Source organism: Melopsittacus undulatus, chromosome 4 (genome assembly GCF_012275295.1).
Source record: "Melopsittacus undulatus isolate bMelUnd1 chromosome 4, bMelUnd1.mat.Z, whole genome shotgun sequence".
Lineage (NCBI taxonomy): Eukaryota > Metazoa > Chordata > Aves > Psittaciformes > Psittaculidae > Melopsittacus > Melopsittacus undulatus.
Window position 1 is genome coordinate 23,528,299 of NC_047530.1, and position 21,600 is coordinate 23,549,898.

Sequence of the window (21,600 nt, forward strand, 5' to 3'; positions counted from 1 at the left end):
TTTAATGCCAGATTGCTACCAAAACTGAACATATTCTATCAACAGAAGAAGTAACCACTACTTTACTTCTGTGAGAAAAAAAAAACCCATCTTGGAACTGAGGTTTTTATCATCTAAAGGTAAGATTTTAATGAAGACATTCTCCCATTTTCTTTCATCTATGCATACTGCAGCCTTACCTTGCACATTCTAGAAACTGGAATGCTACTGAAAGTCCTCAGCATATTAGCCTTTACACCAGGAGGAGGTTCAAACACAAAGATTCGACCCGCACGGAGCAAATTCACTGGCACCTAGAAAAGATCAATAAACAGCTCCTTTAGTCTGTACTAAATTAAATCCCTCTAACAGCACAGTTTGCATTATCTTCCAAACCTCTTTGTGAGCACACACACTAACAACCTGCCTTTCTTTTGGAGGGAAGAGAAAACAGCAAAAGGAATCACAGAATGATTTGGTTTGGAAAGTACCTTAGAGATCATCTACTCCTAATGCCCCTGCCATGGGCAAAACACCTCCACTACAGCAGGTTGTGCAGAGCCCCAACCAGCCTGGCCTTGAACCCTGACAGGGATGGGGCATCCACAGTTTCTCTGGGTAACCTGATCCAGTGTCTCACCACCCTCACAGTGAAGAATTTCTTCTTAATATCTAATCTAAATCTGTTTCAGTTTAAAATTATTCCCCCCTTGTCCTGCCACTACATGCCCTTGTAAAAAGTCCCTTTCCAGCTTTCTTATAGGCTCCTTTAAGAACTGGAAGGCTGCTCTAAGGTCTCCCTGGAGCCTTCTCTTCTCCAGGCTGAATAAGCCCAGTTCTCTCAGCCTGTTTCCATAGGAGACATGCTCCAGCCCTCTGGTCTCCTTTTGGCCCTTCTCTGGACTCCCTCCACAGCAGGTCCATGTTCCTTTTATGTCTGGGGCCCCGGAACTGAACACGGTACTACAGACGGGGTCTCGCAAGAGTGGAATACAGGGGAGAATCACATCCTCTGACCTGATGACTTCAAATCAGTGTTACCTTTGGATTTATCTCCATGGTAAGGAAGAGTCTGAAACAAGCATGTGGTTGTAGAGAATGCAGCTTCTTTTCCAGTTGCATGAGCCAGCCAGGAGCCAGGTGAACGTTCTTCAGCATTACCCACCTGTGAAGTTTTGAAAAAGAACAAGTGCTTTTTAATGTACAGCTTATGGATCCTGGCTATAATCACAATAAAGAGTCAGAGAATATGGCATCAATGTAACATATTTTCTTCCTCTTTCAAAACTGTCTTTTACACAGAATCAGTTACTGTGTACTGTAAATGGGCTAACTTCCCTGTTTTGCAGATACAACTTACTTCTCTTGAAAATATTTATACCAAATAGAAATTGTTGAACAGCTGAGCTTCAGTTATTACAAATTTCAGTTCAGAATATGGTCCCCATTTTTTTTACTCAATTTTATCTATTTAGCCAATAGATTAGTTCCTCCTTCCCCCCGTTTACCTTTCTACTAGACAATATGCTAGCTAAAAAGGAGATAGAACTTACCTTCCAGATTTCCCTGCTGTGTTTATTGCTTTATCTGCTTGGTTAAACCCTTCAGCAGAGCCTGAAAGACAGACAGGTTGCTAAAGCTCTTACTGGTAACAACTTCATTTATGCTTAGATGATGAAATAAGGTGTGTTCTTACCAATAGCAATAGAAGTGATCTGTGTATTCTGCTCAGCTGCAAGATCTTCCACATGGCCACTGGCATCATAACCAGGCACTGAACACATCAGCACTGGGGTATTAGGTTTCACCTGGTTTAAAAGGATATGAATCAGTCACTACATGAATATGAGAATGCAGTAAGCTCAGTCTTTTTTCCCTCAGGCCAGCTAAAGACTTTATGCTACTTTAAGTTTTACATTAACAAATAGGAAAAAAAATTACCATCATTCCATGGTGACAAGGATAAGTGAGAGAAGTGTTCTGGTGGGTAGCTTTACTCACAATGGAAAACTCATGCAAGACGGCACTAAGGTAAAATTACCCAGGATTTTAGCCTTCAAAAACAAGTGGGTTACCTCTGTATCTACGATGTGTGTCAGATCTAAAGGCTGCTCCATAATGGACATGAAAGACTCTCCAAGATTTGTTGAAACAAATGCGTGTGCCATTGCTAACAAACGATCTGGACGGAAGGCCTGGATGAGAAGCAAGCGATGAATGGCCTGTCCAATAGGAGCTGAAAAAATGAGAGAGGATTAGAGGGACAGGTAAGAAAGCCATCTTCAACATTTCCCTCAATTCTCCATTCCATTTTTCCCATGTTATTATGAAGACTAGATATTTAGAAAATTAATTATCCCTTTGAAGGCTCTTGCTGCAACGTTTTATCTTCATCGTTTCTATCTTCACTTTGATGTCAAAAGAAACTTCCCATCTTCAGTTGATTTGTCTTCTGCAATATTTAATTACCTGGTCAATTGCTCATGTTGTAAACCTTTAAAAGCCTACCCTGACACGATGCTTTTGGAGTCTACTGAAATGCTACCAGCTTCCAGAATCTATAGGCCAGAAGTATTGCAACTAAGTGATTTTAACTTCCAGATCTCTCCTTCTCATTCAACAATCTGCTGTTTTGCTAGACTTTCAAGTATTATGTACTTGTCTAGTACAAACAGGACAGATAACCTAAGGTTAATATTAAGCATTAACTCTACGTTAAGCTTAAGTTAATAGTCAAGCAGCTTCACAGTAGCTAGTAAACACAAGCTTAGAATCCTTAATTTAGAAAGCCACCTACAGGAATGAGCCCTGAATGATCACAGACGGCAAACACTTCCTAATGTTACCTTTCAGACCGGGGAGAAACTGAAGAGCAATAGTTACGCTTAAGCTCTAAGTAGACTAGCCCCCCTGTTCTGTCCTCAGAAAATGTGTGTTGGAGCTTTTTAGAGTACTGAGCTGCCTCCAGATTTGCAATGACTAAGGTTAATCCAAACTACTGTGTAATCTAATGAGACTGCAGAAGTACATTTCATCCATAGTAGAAGACCTGAAACCAAAACCGTCAGACTTGAAGTTCTCTGAAAATCCCAACTTTATGATCTTCCCACGCATTAAGGTCCAAATTAAAATTCTACTTCAGAATTGCTCTGAAATCACAATAATTCTACTTACATCAGTACAGTAGATTGGTGTGGACAACAGTGCAACTTAACTTACTTGCAGGCTTTTCTTCATTCCAAAGATACGGTACAGTCTGCTCTGGTGAACTGCTATCCAGCCAGATACAGAATTGCTATATTGAAAGAAAATGCGAAGAAAATGAAACAGAATTTCATGGCATCAAAAAATCTTCTGCAAGGTGCAGGTCCTGTTCATGGTGCAACAGAGATGTTCAATCTCAGCCTTTAAATCTAGAATTTAATGTACTGCAGAAGCGTTCAGCTACATACCAACTTACGCTAGGAAACAAAGATTGCTAGGGTAGGGTTGAAATAGGTACAGTCCAAGTTTTACCAGCCTTGGATTTGCAAATATAGAATCATAGAATAGTTAGGGTTGGAAAGAACCTTAAGATCATCTAGTTCCAACCCCCCTGCCATGGGCAGGGGCACCTCACACTAAACCATATCACCCAAGGCTAAATATTTACAAGTTCATGAGATTTTTCCCATTTGATGCTTATAATCTATCTTTAGACCAAAAAGATCAATTAACTACCAGCTTCAGTCTACAAGGGAGTCTTGAGAAATAAGACAAGGTTAACACTGTTAAACAGAAGCACTATTATATTAATGAAATTAAGTCATATATTAAACTTAGCCCGCAGTATTGTTCAAGTCTCAACATAGTGTGGTCTTTTCCAAGACTTCCATATATAGAATCATAGAACAGTTAGGTTGGAAAGGACCTTAAGGTCATTTAGTTGCAATCCCCCTGCCACCTCACACTAAACCATGTCACCCAAGGCTCTGTCTGCCCTGGCCTTGAACACCAGGGATGGAGCGTTCACAACCTCCCTGGGCAACCCATTCCAGTGCCTCACCACCTTTACTGTAAAGAACTTCTTCTTTATACCCAATCTAAACTTCCTCTGTTTAAGTTTCAACCCATTACCCCTTGTCCTGTCACTACAGTCCCTAATGAAGAATCCCTTCCCAGCATCCTTATAAGCCCATTCAGATACTGGAAAGCTGCTATGAGGTCTCCATGCAGCCTTTTCTTCTCCAGGCTGAACAGCCCCAACTTTCTCAGCACATCCTCATATGGGAGGTGCTCCAGTCCCCTGTCCCCTGATCATCGTCATGGCCCTCCTCTGGACTTGTTCCAACAGTTCCATGTCCTTCTTATGTTGAGAACACCAGAACTGCACACAATACTCCGAGGTCTCATGAGAGCAGAGTAGAAGAGCAGGATCACCTCCTTTGACCTGCGGGTCACACTCCTTTTGATGCAGCCCAGGATACAGTTGGCTTTCTGGGCTGTGAGCTCACACTGCTGGTTCATGTTCATTTTCTCATCAACCAACACCCCCAAGTCCTTCTCCGCAGGGCTGCTCTGAATCTCTTCTCTGCCCAACCCGTAGCTGTGCCTGGGATTGCTCCAACCCAGGTGTAGGACCTTGCACTTGGCATGGTTAAACTTGATAAGGTTGGCATCAGCCCACCTCACAAGTGTGTCAAGGTCCCACTGGATGGCATTCCTTCCCTCCAGCATATCAACCAAACCACACAACTTGGTGTCATTGGCAAACTTGCTGAGGGTGCACTCAATTCCACTGTCCATGTCACCCACAAAGATGTTAAACAAGATCGGTCCCAACACCGATCCCTGAGGGACACCACTTGTTACTGATCTCCAGCCGGATATTGAACCGTTGACCACAACTCTTTGCATGTGGCCATCCAGCCAGTTCTTTATCCACCAAGTTGTCCACCTATCAAATTGATGTCTCTCCAATTTAGAGACAAGGATGTCATGTGGGACAGTGTGGAATGCTTTGCACAAGTCCAGGTAGATGACATCAACTGCTCTACCCCTGTCCATCAGTTCCGTAGCCCCATCACAGAAGGCCACCAAATTGGTCAGGCAGAATTTTCCCCTAGTGAAGCCATGCTGGCTACTACCAACCACCTTGTTGTTATTCATGTGCACTAGCATGCCTTCCAAGAGAATCTGCTCCAAGATGTTATGAGGTGAGACTGACTGTTCTGTAGTTCCCTGGGTCATCCATTTTCCCCTTCTTGAAAATGGGGGTTATATTTCCCTTTTTCTGGTCATTGGGAACTTCACCTGACTGCCATGATTTTTCAAATATGATGGACAGTGGCTTAGTAACTTCATTTGCCAGCTCCTTCAGGAACCACGGATGGATTTCATCAGGTCCCATGGCCTTGTGCACCTTCAGGTTCTTAGGATGGTCTTGAACCAAATCCTCTCCTACAGTGGGCCCAAGGTCTTCATTCCCATAGTCCTTACGTCTGCCTTCCAAGACTGGGGTGGTGTGGTCAGAGCATTTGCCAGTGAAGATAGGGGCAAAGAAGTCATTAAGAACCTCAGCCTTCTCTAAATCCAGGGTAGCCAGTTCTCCTGACAGCTTCCAGAGAGGTCCCATGTTGTCCCTAATCTGCAAAGTACCTACAGAATCCCTTCCTGTTATCTTCAACATCCCTAGCTAAGTTTAATTCTAACTGGGCCTTAGCTTTCCTAACCTGGTCACTAGCTTCCCAGACAACATCCCTGTATTCATCCCAGGCCTCCTATCCTTGCTTCCACCTTTTATAAGCCTCTTTTTTTTCCTCTGAATTTTTCTCAGCAGCTCCTTATCCATCCAAGGGGGTCTCCTGGCCCTCCTGCTGCACTTCATTCTAGTTGGGATGCAACACTCCTGAGCTTGTAGCAGGTGATCCTTGAGTATCAACCAACAATCTTGAGCCCCCATGGAACTTTATTCAGCAGGTTCCTGAAGAGGCCAAAGTCTGCTCTCTTGATGTCCAGGGCAGTGAGCTTGCTGCATGCTCTTCTCACTGTCCTGAGTATCTCAAATTCGACCATCTCATGATCACTGCAACCAAGGCTGCCCTGGAGCATCACATTTCCAACCAGCCCTTCCCTGTTGGTGAGCACGAGGTCAAGCATTGCACCTCTCCTTGTTGGCTTACTGCTTGCAGAAGGAAGTTGTCTTCCACACCATCAAGGAACCTCCTGGATTGCTTGTGCTGGGCTGTACCATCCCTCCAATAGATATCAGGGTGGTTGAAGCTGACCTCAAAGTTAGGTGAATGGTGAAGCTGCTTCCAAGGCCAAGTGATCAGTAATACTAGTATTTACAAGCCAAGTTTCATAGCTGGATTACAAATGAAGTAGGGGCATTAATTTCCACAACAACTACAACTAGTTAATCTGTAAGGCTTCCCTTCTCATACTAGGATTACTTACTTGTAAGCGTAGAGCTCTTAAAGCAGACACTGAAAATGCTTAGGCAGACAGTTTAGTGCAGGAACAAACCATAGCTGACACTTACCTCATCAGCTTGAACTTTTGAAACAAGGTCCTTAAATGCTGGAAGGCAGCTCAACCTCATCATTGCTTCTGTTTGCTCTACAGTCAAACCATTGATTTTGGGGAGAGATGCAGAGTTTAGTACGATCTCCTTCCCTCTCAAGAAATGCTGGAATTCTGCATCATATGTAGGCTCCCTAATGGCAAGAAAAAAGAAGAGTTGAGCTAGGTGCATTCAAGACAACTCTCATTTTTCTAACTAAAGTGAAGAAGAGAAAACAAATGTTTACCCAATAGTGCCTTTCAGTTTAATCCGGGCCAACAACATAGCAAACGTTATATGATCTTGATGCAGCATACCACGTGCCACTCTATTGAAAGCCACCTACCAACAAAACAGTGAAGACAGCAATGTAAGAGACCTTGAACTCTGACCCTTCAAAAATATAGAATTATATTTAGTAATTAAAAAACTGAACCTGAAAGAGATCCTTTGTGATGATTGAGAGACGCTGAGTATTCTCTGTAATTCCCTTCAGATTTGGGTTCTCATACAAGACATTGTGATAGATGTCCAAGAAAAACTGGAGAGAGTATTGGTACAGGAAATGTATCTGAAAGACAAAAGAGTTTGTTTTTTCTCCCTAGAATCCTGCTGTTTGACAGTGAACGGTTTGTGCCTACCAAACTGCAATATGGCAGCTAGGGCTGGAATTAGGCTGTGCCTATTTAGCTTTGAACTGTAAACACATGAAGCTTCTGATAAGAGGACAACGCACCCTACCTGTTTCAGTGACTCCATAGTAAAGTAGATACTACTGCATGCTGTAGAAAGAGGCAAGTACTGCTGAGAAACAGTCTCCACTTCTTGCATGACAATATCTGTCTCTTCTACTTTTCTGGTGACCTCTGCTGCTTCCTTCTTCAGGTTCTCAAGAGTAGTAATGATGGTGTCATCATCCAGGATACGTCCCTTCACTTCATTAAGTGCCTGTAGCAGGGATTTTTCTAACTGACGCAAGCGCAGCTGAAATTCACCTTAATCAGAAGAAAAATTAGGTTACATATTGTAGAGATGTATTACTTCCTAAGAATTACATGAGTTCTGTGTACTTTTGTCACTGGACATCCTAAAAAACCAAGAGTATCAGCTATAAAAGTATTTCACTGTGTATTTCTACAGCTACATAAAATCACTGTACTGTTTTAGAACAGGAAGAAGTTACTTTAATTTTGGTAAGCATACCTTGAAGCTTGAGGAGGTCAGAGCGTTTTTCATCAACATCTGGTCTTTCAGCTTTCAGGACTTCATTCAGACATTGGCTCTGTAAGCTGCTGCGAGTAACTGTGAAGTTCACAAAGGTAACACGAGAGCAGAGATCTGGTGGGAATTCAACCTGTCACAGAAAACACGAAAAACTCTCTCAGTTCTCTGACATACCATTTCTATAAGCAGGACAGCCTTTTGTTTTACTTACCGTTGGATCTCTGGTGGAGAGGAAGATAACGAAGGATGGTGACAAATCAATATCTTGGTCTCCAAGAGTAATCAGAACTCTGCCTCCAGTTCTCCGGACTTCACGATTCAGAACGGGATTCAGAACTGGATCATAGCTCTCTACATCCTAGAAGCAGAGATTTGTTAAAAGGTTCTGTTGCTTGCAAGTGTCTCAAGCTAAAACACCTGATCCAACTATGGCATAAAGCTTTGCAGTTGGTTTGGAATATGGATCACATTCAAAGGTATTTCTAGTTTATATTTGTAGCTGAGCTACTACACATGCACACAGTTGAGGCTACTACAACACAAAATCTTGGAAGGGGGGTATTATTAGTGGTCGTAATTGTGTTAGTTCTAATTCATAGCAAGCCCTTTTCTAAGCAGCACAGGCAACAGTTACGGATCCCATCTGCAAGCTAATCCTTTTTCTTCCCCACTTCCATACTGCAAAAAAAAAATATATCCATTTGAAGTCAAAGTCATTATTCCTACCATTGCCCATTTCTTCATATTACTGAAACTTCTTCCTGCTACTCAGAGTAGATTTAGTTCTAGATAATTAGCTGTATTAGGTACTATTATCTATGACTAGAAATAGCAAACAGAAACAAAGGACAGACAGACAGGTTGCAAGTCATTTTGTAAAATGGAAGTAAAGAAAAATCATTTCAAGATAAAAGCATTTCACCTTGAAATGGTGCGAAAAAAAAAATGCCTTCCTCTATGTGTATCTCATAATATTTTTTAAGGAGTAACACCTCATATATGACTGAGTACTAGTTTACTTGTTAAATCATGGTTTGAAAATAAAGTTGTTTGCACCTTAGTAACAGAACAATCATGATGTTTTCTAGTACATGGCAGAATTTTTAACAGTTTCTACACTACCATGCAACTAACCTGGACCAGAAGTGGGTTACCAAATCTCAAGGCACTTTCCAAGTTCTTCCTGAAAGCATCATCCAAGAAACTAGTACGAGTTATCTTACGGTCTTTATATTCATTCATGATAAACTCTGTAGCTTGTCCTGAGGGATCGATGATCAATGGATACCTAAGTTGGTAATAAAACACTGTCATTATTTGGGTTTTGACTACAGACAGCCTCTAAGCAGTTTTATGAATTTAGGTTGCATTAAGTCTCAACTCTAAAAGGAATAAGCTGGCCAGGCTCAGTGACTTATTTCAGTTCAGAGTTCTGAAAGGTAAGTCTATATTTGGGCAATAAAATAGCTTCAGTTCAGGCCAATTTATTTTAACAGCTATGCATAACAAAAAAAGGCAAGGAAAGATGAGTACGTTTTTACATTTACACACAGTTGAGAAGCTTTTACAAACATTGTAAGTTCTCACAATAGTGAAATTGCTGAAACTGCTTTGAGAGAATTACTGTGATTCTTAGATAGGTGCAAAGCTCCTGTGAGAATGTTGGTTTAGAATTCTACATCTTAGAATGAAATACCTATTAAACCGCTTAAGCATGATGGCATTCTCAGTGCACAGGTCATCTGCAGGTAGAGAACTTGCTTGCCAGCGAAGCCGCTCATCTGCATTGGAAAGGTACTCTGTCCTTGCAATGTCTGTACGGAACTACAAGACGTACATCCAGTTAGTACTTGACTGGAGATTCTCCAACTAGCTGGTGAGGACATTTTAAATAAATGCAGTTCTACAGGATATTATTTTCCAATAGCTCCATTCTTTACTTACCAATCTTAAACCTTCTTTACTATTTATCATTTACTACTGCAGTAAATGCATATACGGTTAATTTACAACTGCATCTTTACCTGAATATTTGCCTGCTGCAAATGGTGAGACCACGTAGTGAACAGATTCTGACGCATCTGCTGATCAAAGTAGCCAGCATAGGCAATAAAAGCTCCTGAAAGCAAGCAGTCTCCAGCGATAGTGGACATCTGATTCTTGAAAGTTTCACTTGTCTTCTCCCATCTTTCACGTTCAGCAGAAAGACTCTTCAGAAGAGCTGTGCTGCGGTTTACCTAGAAATAAGTGGTTAAGTACAGTCTTCAGATGACAAATTGTTACAGTAGTCTTTCAGGACATCTGAATACTAACTCTAGGCCCCAGGTAGATTTAAAGCTCAGAATGAAATTAGTGCTTCTACACTTCAGTGTTAATTATGTTGTTTTAAACTGTTATCTTGAACTTAACAGTGCTAAATATTAGCACAGTAGTGTCTACTTGCTAATGGTTAGATCAAATACACATAGAAATTCTTCCCTTTCTGCCCTCCCAGAAGCAGCACAGTTAAGACATTACAATTACCCTACATTCATGCCTTTTTCCAAAGGCTTTCTACTTAGCTTAAGCCTTATGTGAACTGTCCTGTTAATCAACCAGCAACATGAGTTGGTATTTCCAACTCAAGCCATGGCTTTCAGTAGTTTAAGAAGCTTTGTGACATCCAGAGATGAAACAGCTCAAATGCACTGCACGGGGAAGCAACCACATCTGGTCACAAGTATGAAGAATAGTTCAATTTCCTACTGTCAAAGATAAAAGAATGGAAGATTATTATATAGAAGTCTTACTTTTGCTTCTACAGCAGCCAAATCTGCTTTAATAGCCTGAGCCTCTGAAATCAGCACTGCATATTCTTCTTTGTAACGAGCAATACTGGCCTCAAGATCACGAATCATCTGCTCTACTTCATTCGCTTTCTGTTGATTGTCTTTAGCATCATCCTCCAGCTTTTGCAGTTCATTGCGTAGAGGTTCCACTCTTTTCAACATATCAGCATAGTTCAGCTGTAAACAGTAAACAGGCCCTTTACACTTTTAAACCGGTGTTAATAAGAACCAGAGCATTCAGGTATATGTTATCAACTGCATCTTTTCAAGCTTAGAAACTAGTATGACCAGTATGACAATAAATAGCTACTTAACAGAAACTTATAAATGTTTATCAGTACCTAAGACTTTTGTTTAAACCAAGCATAGACACCCAAGTAATTGCTTTCTGCAAGATCCTTTTAGTGCCCTGTAGATAATACAGGAAGCAATCGGAAGGGCTGAGACCACATGAACTAGTATACAGCACTGTTCTGCATAAATACTTGACTGCGTATCCATGCCAGGCACTATTGTGCTAATTTTACTTTCCTAGTAAGGAACTGAGTAGAGCTAAGCACAAACCAGTTAGGATATGGCCTATTTACAACACCGAAGCTAAACAGTTTCTCCACACCATGCCATTCACAGCAGGCACAGCTTTACAAGCCAAGCATCCTGTTGCATTGACCACCAATAGGCAAGTAAAACCATTTTTCAGTATCTCAGTCTGGGGACATCTTTCCAAAAGCCTATTCCTTTAGGAAGCTAGTCAAGTGTTTAAAAGTCTGCCTGAAAGACCTTGACAGAACTGCCTTTGAGTGATGCCCACTCTGAGGCAAGACAAAACTTATGCCGTGTCTATTAAGAGGATGCATTGCATTTTCCAGTTGTGAACTTTGTCTTGCAGAATGACACAGAAAAGATCTTGTTTACTGTAAACCTGAAGTTTCTCATGCAAAATCTTTATCAGAACTGACCATTAGCTCTCTGGCACAGTACTAGAGAACCCATAAGCATTCATCTGAACAATCTACTGATTTCTCTGAAGCAAAACAGTTTGTAATACTTAGTTGAATAGAGGCAAATTCAGAGCCTTTAGACACTGTTATACACCTTCAGGGTCACTCTTTTCATGTTTGCTTTTCCAAATTACTGACTTTACCTGTGCAATTGCCCACTTCACCATAGGTCCACAGGCCAGTGAGGCTCTGTTTACAATTTCATAGTTGTAACTTGGATTTGACAGGTAGTTTTTCTTCATCTTCTCCCGGATGGCATCACTACAAAGGATATGTTTTTAGACATAGCATGAGTACACTGTATGTCAGGACATGTGTTCAGTACTCCTTTATCTGGCCTGCCTTCCACAGCTGACATGAACATTTCCTAGCAGTTTTGCTGACTGGCAGCTGAGATGTTTTAATTAGCTCAAGGTGCTGTTTTAGCAATTAGAGTTTACAAGGGTTAAAAAGCATTTAATAGTATTTTAAGATTAGTCACTCATAAATTGAGTGACTAAAACTCTGTTCAGAAAAAAAGTGGTGTTGGAAGGGAATTCAGTGTCTCTATAGTCTAGTCTGACCTTCTACTCAGATTCAGAGCCATCTGGGTCAGCCTGGATAAAGCTTCAGCCACTTGGTCTGTTATGGCTGCAGAACTACCTTCAACTAACTAACTTTGAACAGCAACACACTGCTTTGCAACCATGCCTTGAGGTTACTCAGCAGCAACTGTTTTGTCTCAGTCTGCATAAGACACCTTTGCTTCCGTAGTCTTTTTTCCCACACTACCTACACATTCACTACATGCAAGAATAAATTGGTCTCAAAAGAACTGAAGTGCTACCAGAGCAACTCCACAGAGAGAAGTCCAGTTATAACCTCCTGTATCTTTGTAAATAGATTATTCACATAAATATCTCACGCTTACAGTTTACCTGATTTCCTCAGCAGAAAAATTAACAATAGTTGGAATGAAGTTCTCTCTCATGATGATGGAACGTATTTGTTTCCAGTCAGTTGTACTTTCACCTAGTAGCAGGCAGATGGACTCCAGTGCTAACTTAACAGCTGCAGGTGGATTAGCCATAGAACGAACCTCTACCAGGTGCTGTTTCTTTATTGACTTCACAGCTAACCAGTGCCAGAAGGATGACAAACATTGATTAGGAAGAAAACAAACAGTTAGCTAAGTCCACTGAAGTACCTTGGAATTGTAAAAGCACTTCAAGATTCTCAAAGGGAAGTTAAGATTATTAGAGAAGCAGATACCAGTGGATAACATTCAAACCACTATATCACAAGATAAACTTCTGTGAATGTCAACTTCCAACTGGCCACAATAAGGGAATCATTTTTAGGCAACTTATTCTGCTGCCTAAAAATGATTCACTTAATTCAGCGATTCCTCTATCCTGTTTAACAAATGGACAGCTTGATTGTATGCTGTCTGTGCAGCAATGAGGCATCAATGGCCTTTCTGATTATGAGGTTTTTCATGAATACACAGACTGAAGAACTAACTAGTGCTGGTCTGCTAGAAAGCAAGCTACAGGCCATAAAAGGAGTTATCAGGTATCAGACCAGTACTACAAACAGCTCAAAGACTAGGAATTTTTTCCAACAGTGCTCAGCTACATACTGAACAGAGCCTACACTTCCGTTAGACAGGACCAACTCAAGACCACAACAAAACACATTTCCATGGACTGCAGTTTTAGATCCAAGCCCACAGGGTGATCTCAAGCTGATAACATACCATTCTGAGCTTCAATGACAGCAGGCTCCACCTTGTCAAGATCTTCTTTCACACTCATCTGCTTGTCTGCAATGACCTCCTGCTGCTTGTGCAGCTGTTCTTGAATCTCCTGGCTCATGACCTAGAAGGAAATTACTGCTTTTTAAAAGTTGAAATTCTTCCAGTACTTGCTCTGCAGGCTCTGTTTTGTAAATAAAAATATTTACAAATGCACAGACAGAAACACAAATATTTTTACCTTTTTCTTCTCAGCTTCCTGCTGATCTTTCACCATCTTTTTCAACTTGTCATTGGCTGCTGCATTCTTCACTTCCAGTTCCTGACTCTTTATTCTTAGGTCACGCCTCAATTCTTCCACCTGAGATAGGTTGTAAGATGGGAGAGAAAATCCATTTAAGCACAGAGATCTATTTAATCACTCCAGCCTTGTAGAGGGCAAAGTTTTAAAGATATGTACCTGATCAACTGTTTCCTTGATTTTTCTAAGACCAACATTCAAATGCATTTGCTGTTCCTCCAGTTCACTTCGTTTCTCATTGAACAAGTTGGCATAATGGTTGATGAAATCTAAATAGTGGCGTGGTGTGATTGCCATGGTTCTGCCTCCCCGTTTTGCCAGACGAGCATTAGCCTTTAGGCAAGAAAAGGTTGGTTATGCATTTTTTTTAATTCTATTTGGATGCCAAAGTTTGTACTTTTTAGGAAACTGGTACATGATGCTGTGGCCTAAAGATCAACAGAAGTTCAGCAGTGTAATAATAGCATACCTGATGAAGAGTCTGATGAACGAACACACAACTATTAACAATAGCTTCCCTGTGTGTTGGTGGTTGGGGTAGCTTATCGTATACAACTGGCATGTAATCAGGCACAATGTAATTTGGTTTCTCAAGATCCATTTTGCTTGTGAACTCTTTGCCCACTTGGTACAGTGCCTCAGTTGACCAGTCTCCAAACCAGTTCAAGACACACCTGAAATACAAAGCATCTGTGAAGACTTTCCCCCTAAGTACTGTTTTAATAGTACTTGTAATGCTGGAATATATAGCAATTACCTGTTGAAGAGTGCAGGAGAGGTAGCTGCCCTGTCCTTCAGGCCCTCAGAAGATGGATTCATAGTGAACACAACATGGAGATTGCGGATAACTTGGCTGGTGAACCATTTGTAGAGTTCCTCATGTGAATCTAACATTAAACCTTCTTTCTGTGCTCCTTCTTTACACTGAGTCATAAGGGTGGAATACTCATCTCCTTCAAAGAGACCAGGAACCTAATTCAAAAGATAGTTTTGTTGTAGCTTATAGTTGTAAAAAGGCGCTTTAAGTATTTACTTAAAAATCTTACCTCTCCATTGGCTAGGAGAGTGTTCATTCTCTCCAGGAATCCAGAATCCAAAACATTTGATTCATCCATTATGAAAGCTATTTTTTCATTTTTGCAGCCTGAACGTCTCAATACTGTCCTAAGGTCTTCATCAAAATCTTCACCTGTATATTTTCTGTGAACCTAGTAAGATTTAACACTGGTTATTAATATTCTGCTTTAGATTTTAATACTTTTTTTTAGGGGTCAGTATTTAAGAAGTGTGAGCTTTGACTAACAGGGTTTTTAAAGTTAAATTAGCATGCTAACCTTAATTTGGTAGACACTCAAACCGTTCATCCAGGCAACAAATCTTGAAAGGGTTGTTTTTCCTGCTCCACTGACTCCAATAAGCAGCAAGTGGCCCTGTGGCTGACGGAAGATTCTGAAAAAGAACATAATGAAGTCTATTTGGCAAGTGTTATCAACTTACTGATGCTTTTCCTTGAACAGCTGAACTTCCAAGTTAGTACCAAAACTGACACACCTTTCCAGACAAAATCCTACTATCTGGAAGCCAGCAGTATATTGTCTATGGTCAACAACAGGATCATGCTCCATTCTCAAGAGTAGCCTGACTACAGAGGAAGTAAGAATGGAGCATGGTCCTTTTGTTTTAGAACAAGTCTCTAAATACTATTTACACAATCAGCAACTGAAGTCTCAACTTACCGATCAATTCTTAACACATGATCTAAGACTTCATTGAACAGAACAAGTGGTACATCAAGCTCTTCTTCATAGAAGACCTTAAGCCTAGCTTTCACATAGTCTCTTAATTCTTCTTGATCCACTGGAATATAATCCTGAAAGAATCAGCCAATACAGTATGGAATTTAAGATTACATAGGGATCAATTTATGAATAGATGAAAGCAGAACTATTCAAATACTTAAGTAACAATGCTTTACAAAAGCTGTACTCATTTAACTTGCTTAGGAACATGCCCACAGCCTAAACTGCCACAGATAGCAGCACAGGGTTTGAATACTCTATCAATTGAACCTGTCATAGCTTGAATCTGTGCTGCCAGTCACCAGAGACTTGGGAAGTAGCATGATAGACTTACTCCTCTCCCTTATTTCCTCAGTTTGTATTAAACAGCCTTTCATAGCCACTTGCTATTGGCAGCAGACTAGATGAACTTTAGCCTTGACCCTGGAAGATTTCTATAGATTCAACAGCTGTATGACTTCAGATAGCAAGAAACAGTCCACCATAAAGAGCATAACACCAGCATTATCCAAAGGTCACTGCTTTATCCTAGAGATTCCATAAGCAGTAACTGTCATCAACTTTCTGTGAGTGTTTTACTGTTCTTGAGAAATACTACCTAATACTGCTTGTATGTACTGTGGTAGACCTTACAACAGCACTTCAGATAATCATAGTAACAGCTTCTTGGAGATCAGCTTAACAAAACGAAGGGCATCAATTATCATGTTAATATATATGCAGATGGACTGTAAAAGCTGCAGCACACAGTTGCTCCCAAACTTTTTTTCTTTTTTAATTTTTACTTACCTTTGACAGCCAGTTGCTGTATAAGATAGGTCTGCTCATAGCTTTTTCTTTGTCAATATTGGGGAAGTGTTTCAGAGCAACCATATCAATGTTCTCATCAGTCCAGCGTCTCTCCTCATCTTCTACGAGTCTGAATAAAGAAACAAGTCAGTGACTACAAATCCTCTGCAATGGGAGGATATACTCACATCACAGGCCAGTGCTATGACTGAAGTATGCTTCTGCTTTGCGCATATACTACTCTTCAGAGTGTAAAGTTAGAGTGAATGGAAATTCTACTGTATTAATGCTATTTAATATGAAGCACACTTCAGTTTGGTCTTCTAATGAAAGCTGGCAAGGAACAGGAAAAATTAATTTTGAATATTTTTTTTTTGGTTCCCCATCTCATGTTTATTTTACCTGTCCTGGAAGAGACGTAAGGCTTCATGGGCCCAAATCCTGATCAGGCCTTCAACTGGTAAGGTTTCCAGTGGTCTTAATGCTTCGAATATGCCTCTCACCCATCGAGTCATTTCACGAGGTGAATAGATGTAGTGTGGCTGTGTGTCCTGAGTGAATCTCTCCTAAAAATTTAAACTTCATTGGTTAGTTCATCTTAAATTTGTGTATTTTTTACAGGCCTTGGCATTGCAAGATACTATTTTGTTAGCATCATCCACTAGCTTTCACCAGAACTCTGCTAGTCAAGTTCCTGTACACATATTATCTGTATGGAAAACAAACAATGCATGTTAATTGAAGATTTCTAATACTAGAGGACTGGTGTTGTACTTAACAACTTACCTGAGACATTGTGTAGAATTCTACCATAGCAGCAGTAAGAGGTTCTGCGTATGTGCGAAGTGATGGGATCAGCCTTAGCATTGCACGATTAAATGTCCCATATATCTGAGTGAGTGAAGCTGGTCCAGGATAGTCCACATAAACCACAGGAACATGTCGTAAAAATCTGAAGATTAGCAGATTACATAGTCCAGAAAGTCAAATTACAGCTTGTATTATTCTCATTATGTTTTGCCAAAACTAAATAAACATCTTCATTCAAAATTATTATTAGTAAAAGCAGCTGGTTTGATTGCTCCTCGGTGACTCAGACCACAAAGCATTCTGAAGTATCCACAGCACTTCAGACAGATCATTCAAGGAGTGTAGCAGTGAGCCCACTGGCTGGTTGTCATAATGAACCAACTAGCAGTTAGTTCACAAGTAAGGAACAATTTTGGCACAGCTGGCATTAAACAACTGTATTAAGAACAGATTACGTGGTCAATGCTTCAATTTTGACCCCTATATTCTGTTGCTATATGGAGTTTACTAGACACATTACCTATGTGAGAGAGGTTTTCTTCCAGGATCTGTGGGTGGATTACATGCACCAACAAACTGAATTCTCTCCAGTTTCACCCACGTCTGGTCAGATGTACGATAAAATCCTCCATGTTCCACCATCTGGAAAAAAAAAAACAGAAGTAAAATAAGATCAGTGGAATGCTGTATTTCCTTGAAAATAACTCTCGTGGTATAGTTGATTACAAAGAAAAACAAACCTGTCTAATGAAGGATATGACTCTTTGTGTGCCATACTTATCCATATCTGGCAAGTTGATTTCATCACAGAACAGCACCAGCCACTTTCCTAACTGCACAGGAGCCAACACCACTCCGTTAGGTGTACGCCTGTACTCACAGTAGTGATCAAAAGTTTTCAAGAGCAGTTCTGGAGTTGTAGCACTAGAAAAGTTGAGTCCAACCACCTTAAAAACAGAATATTGAAAAGAAATAGTTAGAATACACTAAGGCTTGAAAAAGAGTGTATCAAGGGGCCTGAAAATAGGTATACTTGGCTATCTGTGGTGGAAGTGCATATACTATCTGTATTTCAGGTAAGTCTGTATTATGACAGTATAGTGTTGGCTTCTCACTGTATGTTCTCCATTTACCATGCTGCAACATCTCCTGCTCAACCTCGTACTTAGAATATTATAGCTTCATGTAACTGTTACACATCTAAATACATCGAAGGATGAGAGCTATTCTTAAACATTACCACAGTTTTTTTAATACTAAATGAAGTAATGCTCCTGTATTACTGAAGTAGCAAAGGAAGTAGTTTTTAGGTTAAGGATTTGGAGACATAAATTTAGATTCTGCTCAACAAAATTTTCATTTTTTGCTATGTATACAAGTGACTGACTGAGGTGAAGGTATCACTGAATTTTGGTTAGCAAATTATTTTCCTGCTAAATCAAGACTGCTTTAATCTTTAAGGAGATTAGAGACTTGCTACTACTGTGTAAAGGATGGGTGTCAGGTGATGGAGCTAGGTTTTTTTCAGTGATATCCAGGGATAGGACAAGGGGCAATGGGTGTAAACTGGAGCATAGGAGGTTGCATATGAACATCAGGAACAACTTTACTGTGGGAATGACAGAGCACTGGAACAGGTTGCCCAGGAGGGTTGTGGAGTCTCCTACATTGGAGATATTCAAGGCCCGCCTGGACAAGTTCCTGTGTGATGTACTCTAGGTTACTCTGCTCTTGCAGGGGGGTTAGACTAGACGATCTTTCAAGGTCCCTTCCAACCCTTGGGATTCTGTGATTCATACACACTCATACCTCCATGTCAGGCAGAGCTCTCAGAGCACTGAAGAGGGTCATGGTCTTTCCAGAACCTGGTGGGCCACACAGGACCAGAGGTTTGTGTTCTGCCAGCCAAGTATACAGCAGTGCTTCATGACGAACTGTATCTAGGGTTGGTACTACAACATCAGGAGCTGCAACTTTGTGTGTTTCAACTTCAATCTGAGGAACCTTCGATTGCCATGGCACCCATTCACCTGTAATGGACACCTAGCAGCACAAAAACATGATCAGGCAACTTACAACAGGAATATAGCTCAATCTTAAGTTAAAACATGTTTTTTTTTTTAAACCACAGAATAGTTTGTCGCATAAAATTTGATGTGTTTATTTAAACAGGCAGCTTGATAGCTAAACTGTGAGACTGTAATATTTAAGATAGCCTAGTGGTTTGTTTTCCAGTTTCACTGCCAAAATCTGAAGCAAGCTCCCAAGAACACAAAAGAGCAACACTTTTATCATAAGAAAGATTTACCTCGTAATCAATTATAGGTATGTTTGGTGCAGTCGGCAGTGGCACAGTGGTGATTCTCCTAATGTATTCCCCCAGTTCTGTTCTCATTTTCAAACGACTGTCTCCAGAAAGAGACCACAGTATTGCATAGACCAGGTACCTCTGTAAAGAAGCAGTAAAAGCAGCTACTGGTTTAACAGCAATGGAACAAACCCTAAGGAACAATCAATAAAATCCAACTGCTACAGTAACACATCAAACACAGCAGCCACTTAGCAGCATACTGTATTTACCTGGATGTAGCGCTCTAGTTGATCTATCTGCATTGGAAAGTCTGGATGATTGGCATTGTACTGGGCTACGTTGCGGCAAGCTTGATGCAACATGGAGAACAGAGAACCAAGACAGCGCAAGCGGGTAAGATCCATAATATGCTCCAACTTGAAAGCATGTTCAAGTGCTTTAGTTACCAGGCCATTAGATGTGAAATATGGCTGCATTATTGTTGCAGCATCTCTCTGAATCTGTTGGGGGAGACAAACACTGCTCAAAGCACTTGCTTCTCATTTGATTACTAGGCAGTAAGAAATAATTTTGTTTAAGGTTTGAAATACTTCATATTTTAATATTCTTAAAAAAAAGTATGTTAGAGAGGATGTTAGCTTTTCTGTGATAGGCTGTCATGAATTCTAAGTACATGGTACTACTACTTGTAATACAAGCATTCTTACTACCTTATCCCAAAATGTAATCTAATTTATACCTGCAACATTGGGGATGCTGCTTCTTCTCCTTCATCTTCTTTGCCCTTTCGTCTTCGCTGAGCTTCCTCCTCACCTTCATCCAAAGGAATGCTTCTTAGTCTGGCCAGGAAGTTATTGAATATCATGTCTGTACTGAGAACATCCTCACTGAACCAGACCATGCCACACCTTGACACAGTAGCCAAAGTGGCATACTTCAGATCCTGTACTTCAAACATGATACGCACCTGAAGAGCAAAGATTCAGAACAACAGTTTGAAGTAAAACTAAACAACCAAAAAGCAAAACAAACCTAAACCTCTCTCCCTGTGCCCCAAAAGAGACCTTTTAAAATAAGCTGATTTGTGTTTAGCCTCTGAATAATCAACAGCAGCATTAAAATATCCTAAAGTAAGTTCATCATTGACTGTTACATTAGTCTTTTGTATAACCCACAGTTTGTCTTACAAGGTCAGAGTGACTATAATGTGAAATGTTTGTTTCCACAGAAGATCCTAACTCTGGCAAACTACTACCTGAGCAAAGTACTACTCTGGCTTGTAATGAGAAAGAGGGACAGCACCAGTATGGATTAAGGTAAAAGCAACAATTTTATATGACAGCACATAAACATAGGGTAAAAAAAGTAACATTACATTTGGTGGAAGGCTGAGACGTTCTCCATTTGGCAGAGTCAGTAGCTTGTTGTCATCCAAAACAGAGTTCAAGTTCTCAACCCATTCAGGGTCTACATCACCATCAAAGATGATCCACTGACGTTTCTGTAGTTCACCTCTGACATTGTCTATGATTCTACATTAAAGGAAATAGTTATTGCAGTAGGCAGCAAAGAAAAAGGCCAGCTTATTCATGGCACAAATATACTGGCAATTTCTCATTTGTGCTGTTAAAAGACTCACTTTCTCAGGACATGTGTAAACAAGCCATCTGTCCATTCTCTGGTGTTCGGATCCAAAGTACCATACAGGTGATCTTTGCTGATTGCTTTTGGATCTATAATATGAGCAACACCTTCCACACCCTCCAGCCGTTCAAGGGCTTTCAGAAGTACTCTCCAAGCCATGCTCTTTCCACTTCCAGAGGGACCAACCATCATCAATCCGTGATTTATCTGTGTAATCTGATACAGCTGAAGAACCTGTGACACAAGAAATGATGCAGCAATTAAGTCTTAACTTCAGTAATCAGTCTAAGCTTCAATGTGTTGCTCACTTCAGACAAGGAAAAAGCTTTCCAACTTTCACAATAAAACAGGAAGTTTAGTCTTACACATGAACTTTCAATTCCACATTTTCAGCTTCATGTTTTACCTTTTCAACCCACATGCCACCAACTTCCTCTCCATCACCATAGGTAAGGTACATTTCCTGACACACTTTCTTAAGCTCCTCTCGCAAGGCTGTCATTTCCCCACGATGATACTGTACTCCAGGGAACACATCAGAAAGGAGACTGAACAGCAATGGAATGTCTTCTGCAACCAGTTTTGGTACCATAGTTTCACATACACTTTGGATCAGGATCTGCAGAGAAAGTCAT

The 21,600-nt window shown here is 40.5% G+C and overlaps 1 protein-coding gene across 1 annotated transcript in view; it reads right to left on the reverse strand.

Moving 5' to 3' along the window:
* The window catches only part of DYNC1H1 (dynein cytoplasmic 1 heavy chain 1), a 47,066-nt gene that overhangs the window by 5,420 nt on the left and 20,046 nt on the right, over positions 1 to 21,600 (reverse strand). The window contains exons 32-69 of the mRNA XM_005149555.2: positions 21,372 to 21,584; positions 20,961 to 21,199; positions 20,697 to 20,853; positions 20,061 to 20,288; positions 19,591 to 19,821; positions 19,319 to 19,459; positions 18,820 to 19,053; positions 17,751 to 17,957; positions 17,531 to 17,652; positions 16,987 to 17,152; positions 16,603 to 16,766; positions 16,201 to 16,330; positions 15,349 to 15,482; positions 14,947 to 15,061; positions 14,659 to 14,820; positions 14,370 to 14,584; positions 14,082 to 14,286; positions 13,772 to 13,945; positions 13,553 to 13,672; positions 13,315 to 13,435; positions 12,494 to 12,689; positions 11,720 to 11,837; positions 10,537 to 10,752; positions 9,772 to 9,984; positions 9,444 to 9,571; positions 8,882 to 9,035; positions 7,959 to 8,105; positions 7,727 to 7,877; positions 7,265 to 7,518; positions 6,960 to 7,094; positions 6,771 to 6,865; positions 6,503 to 6,677; positions 3,199 to 3,274; positions 2,055 to 2,215; positions 1,676 to 1,787; positions 1,533 to 1,593; positions 1,021 to 1,144; positions 180 to 293 (exon numbers count right to left, since the gene is read on the reverse strand). Coding sequence (XP_005149612.1) covers positions 180 to 293; positions 1,021 to 1,144; positions 1,533 to 1,593; positions 1,676 to 1,787; positions 2,055 to 2,215; positions 3,199 to 3,274; positions 6,503 to 6,677; positions 6,771 to 6,865; positions 6,960 to 7,094; positions 7,265 to 7,518; positions 7,727 to 7,877; positions 7,959 to 8,105; positions 8,882 to 9,035; positions 9,444 to 9,571; positions 9,772 to 9,984; positions 10,537 to 10,752; positions 11,720 to 11,837; positions 12,494 to 12,689; positions 13,315 to 13,435; positions 13,553 to 13,672; positions 13,772 to 13,945; positions 14,082 to 14,286; positions 14,370 to 14,584; positions 14,659 to 14,820; positions 14,947 to 15,061; positions 15,349 to 15,482; positions 16,201 to 16,330; positions 16,603 to 16,766; positions 16,987 to 17,152; positions 17,531 to 17,652; positions 17,751 to 17,957; positions 18,820 to 19,053; positions 19,319 to 19,459; positions 19,591 to 19,821; positions 20,061 to 20,288; positions 20,697 to 20,853; positions 20,961 to 21,199; positions 21,372 to 21,584 — 6,108 coding nt within the window. The remainder of the gene's footprint in view (positions 1 to 179; positions 294 to 1,020; positions 1,145 to 1,532; positions 1,594 to 1,675; positions 1,788 to 2,054; positions 2,216 to 3,198; positions 3,275 to 6,502; positions 6,678 to 6,770; positions 6,866 to 6,959; positions 7,095 to 7,264; positions 7,519 to 7,726; positions 7,878 to 7,958; positions 8,106 to 8,881; positions 9,036 to 9,443; positions 9,572 to 9,771; positions 9,985 to 10,536; positions 10,753 to 11,719; positions 11,838 to 12,493; positions 12,690 to 13,314; positions 13,436 to 13,552; positions 13,673 to 13,771; positions 13,946 to 14,081; positions 14,287 to 14,369; positions 14,585 to 14,658; positions 14,821 to 14,946; positions 15,062 to 15,348; positions 15,483 to 16,200; positions 16,331 to 16,602; positions 16,767 to 16,986; positions 17,153 to 17,530; positions 17,653 to 17,750; positions 17,958 to 18,819; positions 19,054 to 19,318; positions 19,460 to 19,590; positions 19,822 to 20,060; positions 20,289 to 20,696; positions 20,854 to 20,960; positions 21,200 to 21,371; positions 21,585 to 21,600) is intronic.